The 18,014-nt window shown below is 39.9% G+C and overlaps 2 protein-coding genes across 6 annotated transcripts in view; both read left to right on the plus strand.

The window, feature by feature from the left end:
• ADGRG7 (adhesion G protein-coupled receptor G7) overlaps nt 1-5,796 on the plus strand; it is an 85,040-nt gene extending 79,244 nt beyond the window's left edge. For all 3 annotated transcript variants that reach the window (XM_053565797.1, XM_053565798.1, XM_053565799.1), the window contains one exon: nt 4,974-5,796. In XM_053565797.1, coding sequence (XP_053421772.1) covers nt 4,974-5,234 — 261 coding nt within the window. In that variant the 3' untranslated portion in view covers nt 5,235-5,796. The remainder of the gene's footprint in view (nt 1-4,973) is intronic.
• Nucleotides 5,797-16,871: 11,075 nt separating this feature from the next.
• The window catches only part of TFG (trafficking from ER to golgi regulator), a 40,530-nt gene continuing 39,387 nt past the window's right edge, over nt 16,872-18,014 (plus strand). Inside the window, exon 1 of one of the 3 annotated variants that reach the window (XM_053565786.1) lies at nt 16,872-17,176. The gene's annotated coding sequence lies outside the window, so the exon portion shown is untranslated. Of the gene's footprint in view, nt 17,198-18,014 lie in introns of all 3 variants that reach the window. The other 2 variants (XM_053565787.1, XM_053565788.1) reach the window with 2 other exon arrangements.

Raw genomic sequence — 18,014 nt, forward strand, 5'->3', positions numbered from 1 at the left:
CATCTCCCGTCACATAACAGTTTAAGTTATGTATTCATCATGTGTAGTAATTATGATTATTTCCTGGACATTATAACTAATACAGTGTGACAACTCTGCATTGTGTTATATTCTCACCCAAAGTGGACTTAGCAGAAAATTAACTTAGCTATACTACAACTGAAAACTCTGTCTCCCTTTAATGGACAGCTGTCATCTCTGCTTAGCTTTAGCTGGGCTTCTTAGAGTCTGCCCTATTCATATGTTTTTTGTGCAAGAGGGTCAATAAATGTGGTAGTAAGTTTTCATGAAATTGTTTCTGTGGCATAATTTTTCATAGGACTGAAGGTGTTTCTATTCCTTGAGTCTTATCTCAAGGTTGTATATAACCATAAACCTTTTTAAAATTTCCATTTGCACTTTGTTTTAAAATCTGAAAAGACGTTTTATATATGTATTTTTTCATTTGAAAATCAATTTACAAAGCTGAACATTTAGACTAAGGATATGGTTACTTTCTGATTGTTATCATTATAAAAATAGTGATAAAGGTAAACTAACATGTTTAGTTCATATGTTTGACTTGAAAGTTTTGGGCTTTTAAACTTTGTTGTATGTATTATGTATGGGGAATGTCAAAACTTTAAAATATAACAAGGAAGAGAAAGGATCAAGATGGCTGACCAGACACAGGTAGTATGTGCCTATATGCCTCCTCCACAGAGAGGAACCAAGATAGTAAGCATATTCTCACATTTTGAACAGATCATCCAGGAGTTAACATTAGAATTTACCAGGGAAATGATGGGTAGCACTTAAAGTGAGCAAGGAGAGAGTTCAGAGCAACTTACTCAACTGGGAACTGGTTCAGATGTGGAAGAGCTCGTGAATGTGGAGAAATAGTAAGAGAGAAGCCCCCAAGGATCAACTTACTGTGATGAACTTTTCTGATCTTGACATAAGAGAACCCCTTAACCCATACAGGTCTAGCCTACCATAGGGAGCAGATTGGAGAATGCACGGAGACTTTATTCCACAAAGGGAGCTCACAAGGTATCCCACAGGCATATGAGCCTAGAGCAGCTTGAGCCTGGTGCCATTATGAAAGCCTAAATATTGGGAAATAACAGACACACCTGCAGCTACTGTGTGGCTCTAAGGAGGGCCACTTAGTCCTAGTGATGACTCTGCTACTTCTGCCTCCACATCACACCACCTGCTCAGGGGCCTGATAACCTGCCTACACACTCAGCCATTTGCTCCAGCTACTAGCTTCTAAGCAAGATACCTGAAGACTTAAGAACTTGTCCCCAGGACACACTAACACCACTACCACCATAAGCTGCTCTAAGGCCTAAAATCAGGCATAGTCAACCCAGTACTTCCATTTCTAGGGCCCAAAGACTAGCTCAATGGGTGTTCAAGTCCCCAGAAAAACTTTACAACAGTTTCAACTAATAACTATTCTCTAAACCACTAAGGAAATCACAGACCTCTATTCTTGTGTATTGCCTAAAAAAACCATACATCAGTCACACAGCACTATAAGCACCCAAAATGAATGTCAAAGTGTCCTATTCAACCAACATTATAGATACACCTCCAGAGAAATATTCTTTCCTTTGAAAGCAAGTTCAGAAAATTAAATCAGATGACTGTTACATCAGATGTGTAGATATCAACAGAAGGACACAGGAAACATGAAAAAGCAAGGAAATATGATACCACCAAAGGACTACAATAATTGTCCAGTAATGAATTACAAGAAAAAAGAATTCCTCATAATGCCACATAAAGAATTCCAAATATTGCTCCTAAAAAAAGCTCATTGAGATGGAAGAGAAATCTTAAAACTAATACAAAGAAATAAAAAAATCAGTTAAGGATATGAACAAACAATATATCAAGGAGATAGATATTATCAAAAGAATAAAAAACAAATAGATTCTGGAACTGAAAAATTCCAGAATGAAAAATTCTTGAATGAAATAAAAAACACATTTAAAATACTCAAGATAAACTAGGCCAAGCAGAAGAAAGAACCTCAGAACTTGAAGACTTGAAGACGGTCTTTTGAAATAACCCAGTCAGACGAAAATAGGAAAAGAGAATAAAATAGAATGAACCAAGCCTTCAAGATGTCTGGGACCACATAAAGTGAATGACCTTATGAATTATTGATATTCCTCAGGGGGAAGAGAGATCCAAAAGTTTAGAAAACCCACTGAAGGAAATAATCAATGAAAATTCCCTGTACTAGCAAGAGAGCTAGACATTCAGATACAGGAGGACCAAGTATCCTCAGACCAATATATTGCAAAACGACTTCACCATAGCATTATATATTCAGAATGAATAAAGTCAAAGTGAAAGAGAGAATTTTTAAATTAGCAAGAGGAAAGTATCCAATCACTTATAAATGGGACCCCATTAAACTAATAGTAGACCTCTGAGCAGAAACTTTCCAGGCCAAGAGAGAATGGGATGACATTTTCAAAGTGCTGAAAGAAAAAAACTTCCATCTAAGAATTTTATATCCTGAAAGACTAAGCTTCAAAAACACAGGAAAATGAAGTCTTTCCCAGGCAAGCAAACACTGAAAGAATTTGTTATCACTAGACCAGCCCTATAGGAAATACTCAAAGTAGTCTTAAACATAGAAATGCAAGGTCAATATTCACCAAAACACACAAATATAAAAAACTCACAGGTCTTATAAAACAATGACACAAAGGAGGAAGAAAATTGAATTAAATGCAATATGACAGAAATACAGCAAACCACAAAGATGAAAAGACAGGGAAAAAGAATTTATGAAATGACTGTAAATCAACTAACAATATGACAACATCAAAGCCTCACATGTCAATATTAATCTTGAACATCATTGGATTACTTACTGTTTAAAATAATTTGGCAAAATGAATGTAAAACCCATGATCTAATTATATGCTGCCTACATGAAATTCATCTTACTCATAAAGATGCATATAGACTGTAAGTGAAGGGATGGAAAAATATATTCCATACAAATAGAAATCAAAAGTGAGCAGAAGCAGCTATATTTATATCTGATAAAACAGACTTTAAATCAAAAACAGTAAAAAATGAAAAAGAAGGCCCTTATACAGGATGTCCATATACAGGGTGGATATAACAATCCTAAATATATAGGGTACAATTGCACATGAGCATTATGGCCACCTTGTATATTTAGGATCCTTATATCCTCTTACTGAATTGGTCCCTTTAGGACCATAATGATCCTAAATGTATATGCTCCTAAAGTCTGAGCACTCAGATTCACAAAGCAAACTATTAAATCTCAAGGAAGAGGTAGACAACAACAAAATAATAATGGGACTTCAATGTTCCACTCATAGCATTAGACAGATCACCAAGGTAGAAAATCAGCCAAGAGAGATTGAACTTAAATTGGACTTTTAAGTGATCTAGACCAAATGGACTTAATGGACATTTGCAGAACATTCCACCTAAAGCTACAAAATATACGTTCTCACTCAGTGCATGGAACATTCTTCAAAGTGGACCACATTTTAGGCCACAAACCAAGTCTTAACAAAATTTTAAAATCACACTAATATCAAGTATCTTTTGAGACCACAGTGGAATAAAGCTAGCAATCAATATGAAAAGGAAGAAAATTCAGAAACTATACAAATACATGGAAATTAAACAACATGTACCTACCTGATCACTTGGTCAACACAGAAGAATAAAGATGGAAATTTAAAAATTTTGAAACAAATGAAAGTGAAAACACAAAATCCCCAAATCTATGAGATACAGTAAATGAAGAGGGAACTTTATAGCATCAAATGCCTACATCAAAAAGTAGATCAAAATTAACAACATTACACCGCAAGGAACTAGACAAACAAAAGCAAACCAAACCCAGATTTTGCAGAAGAAAAGAAAGTATTTTGAAATTGTTTAATTTAAAAATTTGGAAAAATAGTACAGTTCTCACATATTTTATGTCTGGCTTTCCCCAATGTTAATATCTTGTATAACCACAGTACATTGTCAAAATTAAGGAACTGACATTGGTACAATATTATAAACTTAGCTACAGACGCTCATTAATCTGTTATTTACACAAAGAATATTTATGAGGAATTAACGGAGATAGAAGCTGTGATATACTTTGCAGTATCCCTCTATTACAGTTGCAAGCAATAGACAGCATAGTATATTATAGAAGAGGAATTTTGGAACCAAGGATTTAAGAGTTCAATTCCAAACTCTACTGATTATTGGTTGAGTAATTTTGGGCAAGCTAGTTAACTTATCTGAACCTTAGTTTCCTTATCTGCAACATGGGAATGGTAAAGTTTATCGTATAGTGTTGATGTGAGGATTAAATGAGAAGGATGAAATGATGAAGATTAAATGAAAAGTATCTAATAGCGATCTGACGTCAGTGAATGACAGTTTTTATTTAAAACATGAAGAAATACATTACTCAGCCGTTCATAGCTCAATTCCTCATGCATGTTTGGTCTTCATATGTAAAGTATACAAAAACAGCAAATAGAGGGCTTTAAATTTTTTTGTTGTTGTTCTTAAGTGCACCGACTTTCTAGCTCTGTTACAAGAACTCCGAGAAATATAGAATCACAGAATGTTAGAACTGGAAAAAGAATGAAGTGTTCCATAGTTAATATGCCTCCTTCAGGCAATCAAAGATTATAGAGATTAGGACATAAGCAAAGTTTTATAGTCAGTGTGTTTAAGTGGCAAGCCTGGACCTGAATTCATCTTCTAGATCTGCTTCTGTTCTGTCGTGTGTAGTGCCTTGTTTATTGGAAGCACTTTGGCTCACTCTCTTAAAGAGCATGGGACTGCTGACTGGCAAACAGGCTGGGGAGATGCTGTCTGTGTACAAGAAGAAAGATGGGTTAATATCACCTCTCACTTGATATGTAGTATTGTATCTCAGCACTTACCTAATGTTAAACTTCTATCTGCAGGGATTGCAAATTTTTCTCCTCTACACTGTTAGAACAAAAATCTTCCAGAGTAGAGCTTCCCAAGTGTTGAAGTCACTGTCCACATCTGCAGGGAGAGTGACGTCACTGCCTTCCGTGACCCTGCTGAGGCTGCGTGTAAGAATGTACAACATGCTCCCGTCTTTTACAGCCCTACACGAACGCTTTAGGCTACTGGAGCCATTTGCAACTACTGAGGAAGAGACACTTACTTACAGTGACGGAGAAAATTCAGGGATCTAGGGTGTAAAACTTTTCTGGTCTTTTTATTAAACTCATGTTGAATCCTATCTGTTTCCCTCCTTCATTTCCTAGTCTTCCCAGAAGGTCTTCCTCAATATATTTTGTTCAGGATTAAGAATTAGGTAAAACCTGTGGTTTATATCATTAGGGATAACAGACTTTGTAGTTTTTGTGTTATTCAATAGATTCTCACTGGACTGAGATGGAGAATTGCATAGAGCCTTCAAGAGTACCATTGTTTCTTATACCGTTAAGTCTGTGACACGCTTTGACAAAATTGTAGAACCCATAGCAAATTCTTTCACAATACCAAAGAAGACATGAGGAGGAAAATTTACCTTCCAGAACAAAATGACTCCTGATGAACAGTGTGTAGGGATTTGCTTATATGTATCATACTTTTGGTCTCTGAATAGTTTGTATGTGCTTGTGCTTTTATTTCCAGTGAAGAATTTGGCACCAGTTTAACCTCTGGAAAGGCATATCATTTCTGTTTTTTTCTTTTAAAGCATGTTTTGTGATCAAGAGTAATTTGCTCTGTAACAAATGGGCACGAGACATATTATTGGCTATTAAATGGATATTTATTTCCAGTTCTTGTCTCTGCTTTTTTATTGCTGAAGTGACACCAGGACTCAAAAAAAATGAAATTAGTCACAATCATTTTTTATGGCTTTTAAAAGATATAACTGGGCTCATGGAATTTTAGACACCTAAATTATGTCTTCCTAATAAAAAATAACTTTCATCGAAGTGGGAAGCATTCCCACTGGATTTAGGAGATTGAAAGTCTTTCAGCTGCTGTTTTCTGTTCTGCCTAAACGAGGCAGCTGCTGTGAACTAAGAAATTAACGAATGTCATGTGGGCTTGACGCACCCTTCCTACCACTCCTGAAAGGATGTGTTTTTATAGAAAGGGTTATAAATGACTGTTGGATTTGGAGGCAAGCCAACCAGAGACTACATAATCTATAGTGTGAGGCTTTACAGAATAGTCTAAGTAAAGGGAAGGGAATCAAGAAAAAAAGCAGTTCTTAGTGGTGCCATAGTGCTGAACCTACAATAGAGGCTGGACACAGGGAAAACTACAAGATCTGGTTGACCCAAAATTAGTATTCAGATGAAAATAAACCTGAGTAAGGGCCGCTTTAAATGTGAAAAAACCCACTCCTTCCTTATTGGGTCCTTAAAAACAAACAACAATGACAGCAAATCATCAAAAGCCATGTATTTAGCCTGATGGTAAGGATGTGTGTTTCTCTTGGTGATTACAGTTGATTTCTCTGCATTTTTTTCTAGTACTCTTGGGAGATAGAAACTAAAATTCTATATAATGTTCCTGAAATAGTTGTTTCGTAACCACGTACGTTCCACATGCAATTGTGGAGACTGAAACAGGGATTATCAGACATGGATGTGCTACTATCACTAGGAAATAATTTCTTTTCTTTTCTTTCTTTTTTTTTTTTTTGAGGCATAATCTCACTATGTCACCCTAGATAGAATACCGTAGTGTCACAGCTCACAACAACCTCAAACTCATGGGCTTAAGAGATTCTCTTGCGTCAGCCTCCCAAGTATCTGGGACTATAGGTGCCCACCACAGTGCCTGGATATTTTGTTGTTGTTGTTGTGGTTGTCGTTGTTTAGCTGGCCTGGGCTGGGTTCAAACCCGCCAGCCTTGGTGCATGTGGCCGGTGCCGTAACCACTGTGCTATAGGAAATAATTTCTTTAAACCTTTATCTTTTGCAATGGTCAGCACCAGCAATATTTTAGTTAATAATAGAAAACAGTGTCTCAATTAACTGGTACAAAACCAAGTTGGGTTGAGGTAGGGGCTATATGTTCTGGTTTATTTGGACCAGTCCTAATTTGTGTCTGCTATCCTGACTTCAGTTTTACTGGCAGCCCTTTTTACTTTCAAGTATCCTGGTTTGGAGCAGAAAGTATATGATAATGCTAACTTCAGGTCTAGTTAGAGCAAGGAGTTCTAAGAATGTGTCAGGAAGCTTTTTCTCTATTTCCTGGCCCTGTGTGCTTCTATGTCTGATGTCATTCATAAACTGGGTTTCGGCAGCTGGCAATTGGCTATTGGCCTCTCCAGTCTTTTAGCTTTATGATCTAATAGCAAGAGACCTCTTTTCTCTTAGCATCCACAAATCAAATCTCATAGATTGACTCTAATTCTAGTTATTGTTCCTGCAGGAAAACAGAAATTACATCAAGTACATAAAATAGATGAAATTTAAGGCAAGCAGTTGGTTTTAGGGTGCTTAAAAAGTTCAGAGACAAAATGGGGAATGCGGCAAAAACCCAGAGATTAGCGAAAGGAGAAAGTTGAAACCTCTCTTAGGGCAGAGACATAAAGTAGGAAGAATGCCAGAGCCAAGGTCTGTGTGGGAGCTGCAGGCAAAGAGAGGCAGCCTGCCTTAGCCAGAAATAGAGTGGAAAAGAACCTTGCCCCTCCTTCCACCTGCCCTGCAGCTTCCCATCAGTGTCTGCCTTGGCTGCAGCCAGCCAGAAGCCAGCTGAGCCAGGAGCTTGTGGGGCTCAGTGATAGAGAGAACAGCAGGGGAAGGGAGAGGAAAGGGCCTGAGAACAAACAGGAGCAGAACTGGCACATCTTACTTGGGTTGTGTGCCCACATGCATTGTGTTCAGGCAATGTTGGTCCAGCTTGGATCACATATTCATGGTGAAGTGGAGGCAAAGGAGGATGACTTGACTGACAGGATCTCATGGAGTGGAGAATGGACAATAAAATGTTGCGGCTGTACTACAACCTCTGAAAAATACAAGTACCCTCTGCGTAAAAAACCACTATAAGGCTCATAATTCACTTCCTTTATCTGAGCAGGGTTTGAATGGGGTCTTCAGAGAGAGCAAGAAATTATTTGGTATCTTAAAAGTTGAGTAGCAAAAAAAGGAATAGAGAAATGAAAGGGAAGTGTACTTAAAAAAGAGAAAACAGCAGGAAAGGGAGGCCCAGGGCATTCCAGAACTAATTGGTTTTCAATATATTATGTATGGCTAGCTCTGACTTTCTGATTTATTGTATAACAACAGTGCCATTTAGCCATTTTCTGGCTGGGGTAGCATGTACAGTTTCTTTGGGGAATAAACCATCCCGGCTTTTGGATTCTTTTCTTAGTTCTTTATAGACAGTTCAGAGAGTTCATTGTTCAATTGTCAGAGTCAGGCTTGTTTTTTTTCTTACCTTTCCCATCTCGATGTTTAACTTTCCTTCCCCACCCCCCCCACCCCGTCACCAACAAAAGGAGACCATTCTCAAGTTCATTACTATCAGCTTATCATTGCCTCAATCAGAAGACCTTGGCATCCTTTGTAAATATTTAGGAAACTTGGGCCAACAGTGACAACTAAATTATACCAGTATGTCAACCACTGAAGCTCTCTGGCTCTGTGGAACCCCCTGAATGTGACCATTTACCTTTTCTTAAAAATAAAACAACAAATCTTGGAGAAGAGAAGTTTTATTAGCAATTATTATTTAGCAAAAAAATCCCCAAAAAACAAACCTACCAAAACTCATACAGGTTCAAAGTTATGTTACATATGCATCATCTCCATTACTTTATTTAGACCTGTTACTTACACATATATAATGTGTACTTGAAAAAAATGATAAAAGGAGCTGAAGAACTGATTAAGTAAAGGAGGAAGGGAAATGAAGGATAGGAGCAAAAAGTATGAAGCCAGGGATGAGAATATTCTCCAAGAAAAATATTCTCCTATTTTCATTAGAAGCGTGCCATACATTAGACCATAAGCTTCCTACCATGCAGCATGAATAGGAAAACATGATCACACAAGTCACATATCTCTTAACAATTAAACAATTTCTTTGCAAAAAAAGTTACTGTAACAATATGTGAAATTGGCATTAAGTTTCTTTGATATTTAATGTTCATTTGGGTATATTACCAAATCAGAGGGCACACTGTTTTTGTTGCCCTCGGTGGAGTGTTATGGCATCACAGCTCACAGCAACCTCAAACTCTTGGGCTTAAGCCATTCTCTTGCCTCAGCCTCCCAAGTAGCTGGGACTACAGGAGCCTGTCACAGTGCCCGGCTATTTTTTGGTTGTAGTTGTCATTGTTGTTTGGCAGTCCAGGCTGGGTTCGAACCTGTCAGCTCCAGTGTACGTGGCTAGCGCTCTAGCCACTGAGCTATAGGCACCTAGCCATGGCAAACTGTTTTGAATGATACCAATGTGGGATCTTAATACATCTGAAAACTCAGCATGTTCACATCCATACCTGTCACTTTGCTAAGTGCATACACTAAAAAGGTATGTGTAATCAATGTCACTTCAAATTTACACAATACTATGTATACATAAAGACACAAATTTAATGCACTCCACTGAAGAGTGGTTTTTTTTGCAGTTTTTGGCTGGGGCCAGGTTTGAACCCGCCACCTTTGGCATATGGGGCCAGCGCCCTACTCCTTTGAGCCACAGGTGCTGCCCTGAAGAGTGTTTTTTTAAAAAAAATTCTTTTATGTTATATTGGTTTTCTTTACTTTTGGCTATTAATAGTTTTCCTTTCGTTTGAGAGGGGCTTGCCTTTTTTTTCTTATTTTAAATTAACTTTATTGATGTGTAATTCACATAGAATAAAATCTACTCATTTTTAGTGTACAATTAGATGAGTTTTAACAAATATTTACACCTGTCAAACAGTGCCGCACACAAGATTGTACACATTTCCATTGCCCCATAACATGTCTTTGTGGGCTTTCCCCCATTAACCTTCCTCTGTTCTCAGCCCCAGGCAACCACTGATCTGTTTTCTATTACCAGATGTCAGTTCTGCCTGTTCCTAGAATATTATATGGGTGGAATCATACAGTGTGTCCTCGTTAGTCTGGTTTATCTCACGCGGGATGTTGTCGAGATTCATATACACCATGGATTGCTCTGTATATCGTGGTTAGTTTCTTTTTATTACTGAGCAGTGTCCACTAGTTTGCACATACCACAATTTGGTCATGAATGTACAAGTTTATGGGCATTTGGTTGTTTTCAGTTTTGACTATTATGAATAAAATTGCTACGAACATTACTGTACAAGTCTTTGGGTAGACTTGTGATTTCTTCTCTCTTGAAATACCTAGTCAAATTATTGGGTCATTGAGTAAGTGTATATTTAACTTTATAAGAAACTGCCAAATAGTTTTTCTAAAGCAATTATAGCCTTTTATACTCCCAACAGCAACATATGAAAGTTTGGAGTTAATTTTTAAAGTTTTGATTAGTGAATTACGTTAGAAAGTGAAAATAAGTTATTAATCTTCTTTATAAGCCATTGATCATATTTCTGAAAAATTTCATTGCTGAATGTGTTAGCCCTTTATTTTAATAGAAAAGAAGGGAGGGGGAAAAAAGCAAAGCAGAGTGGTATGATCTAATGCTGATATCTCTTATTTATTGTTTCCCATAGAACTATAGTTCAATTCTTATCTGTATTTTTATTCCAGTGGAGCTTTGATACATGTGGAAGTATGACGTGTACAAAATTTGATGAACTTTGATATAAGTTACTATGAAACCAGGATAGCAATTGAGACTTGCTGGACCTTTGAAGTAACAACAACAAAATATTTTTCTGGCCCCATACTCACTGGGCAATGGCAGAGTAGGGAAGCATTCTAGACTCTAGGAGTTGTGGTCTCAGCTACAAGTTATTTAACTTGGGGAAAGACATTTGCCTCTCTGGGCCTGTGGCCCTGTGGCCCTATTCCTGCAAAGGAACTGGCAGGACTAGGTGAACTCTGAATTTCCTGCATGGTGCAGGAAGAGTCTAAAATTTTGTGACTCTAACTTCAGGCTGAAATTATTCTTAAATTAACTTTAGTTTTCCCACCTAAGTAATACATGAATATATTTTCCTTAAAATCAAACAAAACAATAAGTTAATATTTTCCAGATACAAATAAAGTCCCCTTTGACCCTTACTACCAAATCTAGGCCCTTCTTCTCCCCAGGGTTAACCACTGTTAAAAACTTTGTGTCTATCTCTTCATATTCTGAGAAATATGTGTAAACAAAATTATATCCCCATTTGTGTACTTTTTCCCCTTCCATAAATGATATAACCATTTTTGTCAGTGTTTCCTAATACCTGTGGTCCCCAGCCTCCCACCCATGGACCAGTACATGTTCATGGCCTGTGACAAGCTACACGTTGGGAGGTGAGTGGAGTCCAGCAATTGAAGCTTCATCTGGTTTCACAGCTTTTCCCCATCCTTTGCGTGACTGCCTGAAGTGCCACCTCTTTTCAGATAAGCAGGGGCATTGGATTCTAATAGAAGCATGAATCCTACTATAAATTGCATGGAGGGATCTGGGTTGCCGCCTCCCAATTCCCGATCTGTGGAAAAATTGTCTTTTACAAAACTGATTTCTGGATCATCCCCTGATTTGACTATTTACTAGGAACATTAAGAAGACTCAGCATAGAGCCATATTCTTAGCTGTGATTTATCATAAACAGATAAATCAGAAAGCAAAACAAGGAGGAGGGAAAAGTCATGTGGGAAAAAGTACAGAAGAAACTAGGGCAAGCTTCTCTTCCAGAAGGGTCAGGCAGGATGTACTTCATTCCTCCAGCAACAAACTGTGACAATGTGTCTAATATTGGCTGCCAGAAAAACTCATTGGAACCTCAGTAAACATGGGTTTTTGGTAGGAGAGCTGGTCACACAGGCAACAATTGCTTGGCATATACCAAAATTGCAGACTCCTAGAAAACATAAACCACATTGTTCAGCATAAACTACATTGTCTGCAATGTACTGACACAGTGCACAATTCTTATCAAAGAATGGTAAGAAGGCTCCTGAAATCCAGTTTCCCAGATACCAGTCAAGGGTCAAACTTGGAAGCAGGTCTTCCTGCAGATAGCAATCCCAGGCTGCTATGTTAGCTCTTTTCTGCATAGTAACATACTTTCTAAAGCTTGGTTTTTGCAACTCAATGAAACGTTTTTGAGATCTAACTGAATGCATGTGTTTCTTTTAATGGCTCTATAGTCTTTTCACTTGAAAACAAAACATTAATAGGTATGTTCTCATGTGCAAAAGTTTCTGTGGTCCATTAGAAATGAAATTGTTCAGTCACAGGCCTTTTTGGTGTTGGTGCATATACTACTATGCCATCCTTTAAATATAGTTTGTGTCAATTTATGTCACCACAATGAAGTATAAATGTTTATTTTGCCCCACCATGGACAGACAGCACCATGGGTAAGGCAAAAACATTTTTCAAGTGTTATGAAACTTTCTTTATTCAACAAATATCTGAAAAATGGCATCTCTGTGTGGTTTTACTTTGTGTCTTTCATTATGAATGAGTCGCTCTTTATTGCAATAGCTTTGTAAGAATATCCTATTTAATTATGCTTTTCTATGGAGGAACTAAACACAGAATTATTGGCATAAATATTAGAGATGTGAGTGCTTCCCTACCTGGAATTTGATTTTATCTCTGACAGGCATGATTCCAACAGTCTGTCAACTAGCTTTCTTAAATGACCTACATAAAGCCACTCTTAAGTAAATGAAAAGTTGTGATAGCTTCTTGCATTTGTGTTAGTCTACTATGGCTGCCATAACAACATGCCAGACTGGTGGCTTAAATTCCACAAATTGACTTTCTCCTCTCTCTCTTGTGGAGGCTAGAAGCCCAAGACCATCATGTCTCCTGAAGGCTCTCTCCCAGGCGTGCAGACGGATGCCCTCTTGTATCCTCCCCTCCTCCATGTGCACTCATTCCTGGTTTCTCTGTGTGTCTAATCTCTTCTTTTAAGAACATCAGTCATCTTGAGTTATGACTCACCCTAACATCTTCATTTTAACTGAATCAAATCTATTAGAGGCCTTATCTCTAGATAAGTCACATTCTGATGTACTAGGGGTTTGGAATTCAACATATGAATTTTGGGGGGTAGGGCACAATTCAGCCCATGATAGCATTCCTTTCAACCTAAACTCTGACAGGTAACTCAGCACAGAGGTGACTTAGCACTGTCCCCAGGGGACATAAATGAAGAAAAGTAAGTGATTTTAAATTACTCAGATAAAATCTTACACTGCTAGCAGTCAAGAACTCACCACATAGCTGCTTCCTTTTTCTGGAGGATTGCCCTACAAAGTGGCAGAGAACTTAGTTTTCATTCTTTTATTCAATACCCATTAAAGGATAAATAATCTAGGAGAACTGCCTTCAGGAGCAATTTCTCTAAAGAAAGCTTGGACAGAGAGCACCATGGTTAAGATGAAAACATTTTAGGGTTTTTTTTTGAGGCAGAGCCTCACTTTCTTGCCCTTGGTAGACGAAGTAGAGTGCTATGACGTCATAGCTCACAGCAACCTCAAACTCTTGGGCACAAACAATTCTCTTGCCTTAGCCTCCCAACTAGCTGGGACTACAGGTGCTTGCCACAACACCCTGCTATTTTTTTTGCAGTTTTTGGCCAGGGCTGGGTTTGAACGTGCCACCTCTGGTTTATGGAGCCAGTGCCCTACTCCTTTGAGCCACAGGTGGCACCTAAGCCCAGCTATTTTTTAGAGATGAGGTCTTGCTCTGGCTCAGGCTGGTCTCAAACCTGTGAGCTCAGGCAATCCACCTGCCTCGGCCTCCCAAAGTGCTAGGATTACAGGCGTGAGCCATTGTGCCCAGCCCCCATTTTAGGGTCTTATGGCTGTGCAGTTGGTAGAACAGATCGAAGTAGTTAGTTTAGCTGGTGCTAAGAATCACTTCCTCAAAGGTACACAGGAAGACTATCATTCCTTTCTCCTTTTCCATTATCTCTGCATCCAGTAGCAGCTTTCTTTGGTCACACAAACAGATCTTTAAGTTTGGCCAGAGGAGGTGAGGCTGAGTGGAGAAGCAGACCCCTGTTGGGTCCTCATGATTTCTCTTCTATTTGGAGTTCTCTTATTTAGTTGACTGCTCCCACAACAGAGGTGATTCTTAGGGAAGTATATGACTTCTTTGAAATTTTTTACCCAACAAGGTAGGCACATCCTTTCTTCAGTTCCCCTGAGGGTCGATGAGATGACTGAAATTTTCAAAATTGAAAATTATTTTTTTAATAACTGCTGAAGGAGAACACGATGAAACAGATTTTATCTAACTTGCTTACAGGACTCATGGTTTTTGTCTCCAAAAGCTTTTTATTTAATAATTTTTTTCCAGCTAACTTGGAATTTTCCATTTTCATTCTTAGGATTTTCTTCTTTTTTCAGAGTTTTAGCCATACAAACCTTTGGGGAGAAAGAGCAGGTGGTATGTAAGTGCGTTGACTGCTTCTCTTAAAACTTCAGGGTAACTCTTAACCCTTCTTCAGATGAATCATGGAAAATAAACTTTAAACTGCAGAGCTTCTTATCAACCCTTGCTGCTGGCTGTGTCAAAGGTATTTGCTTACACTGCTTCTTCTCCCTTTACATATTTTCATCTTTTTTTTGTTCTGCACTACCATTAAAGTGATAATTTCCGATTCAAGACTACTGTCAGTTTTCATTCAAATGTACCTGGATATAGGACAGAAGTCCAGGTGAGCATGAATTTCAATTTACTCTGGTTTAGTACCTTTCTAAACTTCAGACACAAAAGAGGGTAAGATGTTTTCTAGCTAGCAGCATTTTAAAGGTGTGATTACTTATGTAATACTTATAACAGTCTTCCTAATGGCATGTTTGATGCTTATTCCTAATAAGAGTGACCATAAATGCTTAGTAAATAATAATCATATGACAATTAACCCTTTTTTGAGTTCACAAATAAAAGGCAGCAGTAATTAAAATCAGTGTCTACACACTATGTTCTTGGTAAGGAAGGTAAATGGTTCAATTCTGGTTATGCCTCTGTGGCCTACATGTATTGGGAACTTAAGTACAGAGGTGTGTGTCAGCTTTCTGGCTTGAGGAATCACCACAATCTGTGATAGCTGGGAACAAGTTTTAACATGAAACAAGACTTTAATGATTGTATGAGGGTTAAGATGAGGGAATCACAACATAAAGAACTTCAAGTTGCTTTCAGAGTCCACAACCCTCCATGGGCAAGCTTATGGGTGCCTCTCTTCCTAGCCAGCAGCTGACCTCTGCAGGCGCAGGCCCAGTTTTATTTCTTCTAAGTGGCAGGACTCTTGGGTTCCTCCTCACTGGGGGTCTAGAGATAAAAAATTCACTGAAATCCAGGCCAAGGCTCACATCCATATCTCTGGCCTCAGGGTCTGACCTCTTTTTAGGAACATTAATACTATTCACTTCCTTCAGGCAATGTTTACCTCTGCCCCTATGAGTCTGGTTTTACCCAATCCCAAACCATCTCAAAGACATCAGAATACCATCATCAAACAGCAGTGCATTTCCCTCAATCTGTATTACTCAGTTTTAAATAACAAGCAGTGAACCATATTCTCTGGAGAAACATAAGGAACTTTTCTTCATAACTTCTATAGTCCTTTGCTCCCCAATCCTTGCAAAAACTTACTCAAAGGACAATACAACTGTTGGAAAAAAACAAATTAGAGGCAAATAGCATTCTAAACTCACATTATTTCACTCTAAAAGGAAATTTTCAGAGACTTACACTAAAAAAGATCACACTATTTAAGTACCAAAAAAAGTGACCTCTCTCTCTAAAAACTTGGAATTTACTCCAGGTTTACTTCAGTGAATGACTGGTGACTCGGTAGGGTCAAAATGCTTTCCCTATTTGTTTACTCTCCACCTGAAAAGTGACAAAGATTCTTTGGTTGGCCAAACTTTAGTTAGGCTCCTGAACCTTCTCCTAGGCCCATCTTCTTGCAAAATTCAGTTTTTAGCAAATGACCCCACTAAGTTTAGTATGAACTTTCTACTCTCCATATTCGATGAGGGTCCTCATCCTCCACCATCCTCTAGGTGACATCTGATCACTCAGGCCTTTCTTTAATCTTGTTGGCTCAGTTTGGCCAGAATCCCCCTTATCCCTAATGTTTCCTCTTAGTAGTTTTTCATCCACTGACTAAACCCTGCTGTTTGGCTATAAATTCTCATTCGCCCGTACGGTATTCCGAGTTGAGCAGATAATGGACAAGGGAAGGATATGCAGGTCAATCCCAAAAGCTTTATCCTCCAAAAAAGCACTTCTGGAGTCTTTAGCCTTAATTTCTCAGTCTTTGCCCTTTACGCAGTTACACAGATTCGTCCTATCTCACAAACGCTGTCGGTTTCCTGTTGACTTGGAAACTCCCACACTGATTCATTAGCACGCCAAAGCGTAGGAACCTGAACCCAATGAATGAATGGATTTGTAAATTGAAAGCGGGAAGAGTTTTTTCGAGACGTGACTAGCGCAACTACAACGGTCACAAAACTACAACAAAACCCACTTAAACTTGGACGCACGCCTGTTCTCAACTAGCTCTCAAAAACGTCTAGCACCGCACACCACGCCCCGCCCACGGGCGAGACTGGAAATACACGCTTTCAGGAAAACCGGAAGTCCTGGTCCCGCCCCGCGCACGCGTGCACCGGTTCAGCTCGCACTTCCTACACCGCGGCATCCAGTGAGAAAGCAGGGATTAGGCGGAGTCTGCCCCACGCCCTACGTCTCTGCGCATGCGCTCTGTGTTGGCTCGGGCGCAGTGAGGCGGGACGCAAAGATTTTTTTTTTTTCTTGCTCCCGCCTCCGGTCTTCCCCCTCCTGCCACGTACTGGGCCCCAGCTCTTGCTAGGCTTGTTGGGTCCGTGCTATTGGCCCGGGCCAGCGCGAGCCTGCGAGCGAGGTTCGGCGACCGGGAAGGGCAACAGAGCGGGCCGTGACCGCAGCCTCCTCGCGACGTCCCAGAGGCAGGCAGCGGCGGCCTTGCACCGGCCTGATCGGAGGAGACCCGCGGAGGGGCGGCGGCGGCCTTGGAGAGCCGGTACGGCCGCTGGAGTCGGGGGCACGGCCGCTGTCTCTGAGAAGGCCGGAGACTAGGAAGCGCTGAGAGGGTCGTTCACGGACGGACGGGCGCGGGGCGGGTGGGGTCGGAGACGCCGTGGGAAGGGGTTGGCTGCGAGTGGGGAGGAGGGGGCGTTAGGCGGGGCCTAGCGAGGGACAGAGGAGGTCTCGGAGGGGGAGGGGAGAGGGAGCGGCCGCTGGCTGTGGTGGCGGGGAGACGGGTCGCGGTGGCTCTGGGAGGCGTTCGGGCTAGCTAGGGCCATTTGCAGTTCTGCTTGGCCTCTAGGGTTCGATCGTCAGAAAGAGGGGTGGGGGCTTGGGGTGGTCGGCGTCCCAACCCTCCAAGGGGCGCGAAGGCGTGAGAGAGGTGGAGAATAACGCCGGTGATAGATTGGGGGGTCACTTAAGAGTAACCTCGTTCCTTGGCTAAGTTACTGCTTAAATTAAGCGCCGTTTGGAGGCCCAACCCGGTTTTACAGTGATGATTCTAGTTAACTTTTCCACTTTGCATTGCTAGGTAGTATACTAGTTTACATGCACGATCTCATGTAATCATACCAAGGACCCATCCAAATCCATATATTATTATTCCCATTTTGAGTATGATGAAAATGAACCTTCCAGAAGGACTTAAGGTAGTTCTTAGTAGTGCGAATCTTTACAATCTAGCTACACTGCCTTTGGTCAGGCAAGATTTGAGTCCCCTTGTGGTGTTTTGAATAATCAAGGGTTGACTGGCTTTAGGATTTCTTGAAGAAAACTGCCACCCTCAGTAGGTGCCTAAGCTGCAGCTTCTGAATTTGAGCAGGGTCTGCAGG

The sequence above is a fragment of the Nycticebus coucang genome, chromosome 16 (assembly GCF_027406575.1).
Source record: "Nycticebus coucang isolate mNycCou1 chromosome 16, mNycCou1.pri, whole genome shotgun sequence".
In the NCBI taxonomy this organism is placed as follows: domain Eukaryota; kingdom Metazoa; phylum Chordata; class Mammalia; order Primates; family Lorisidae; genus Nycticebus; species Nycticebus coucang.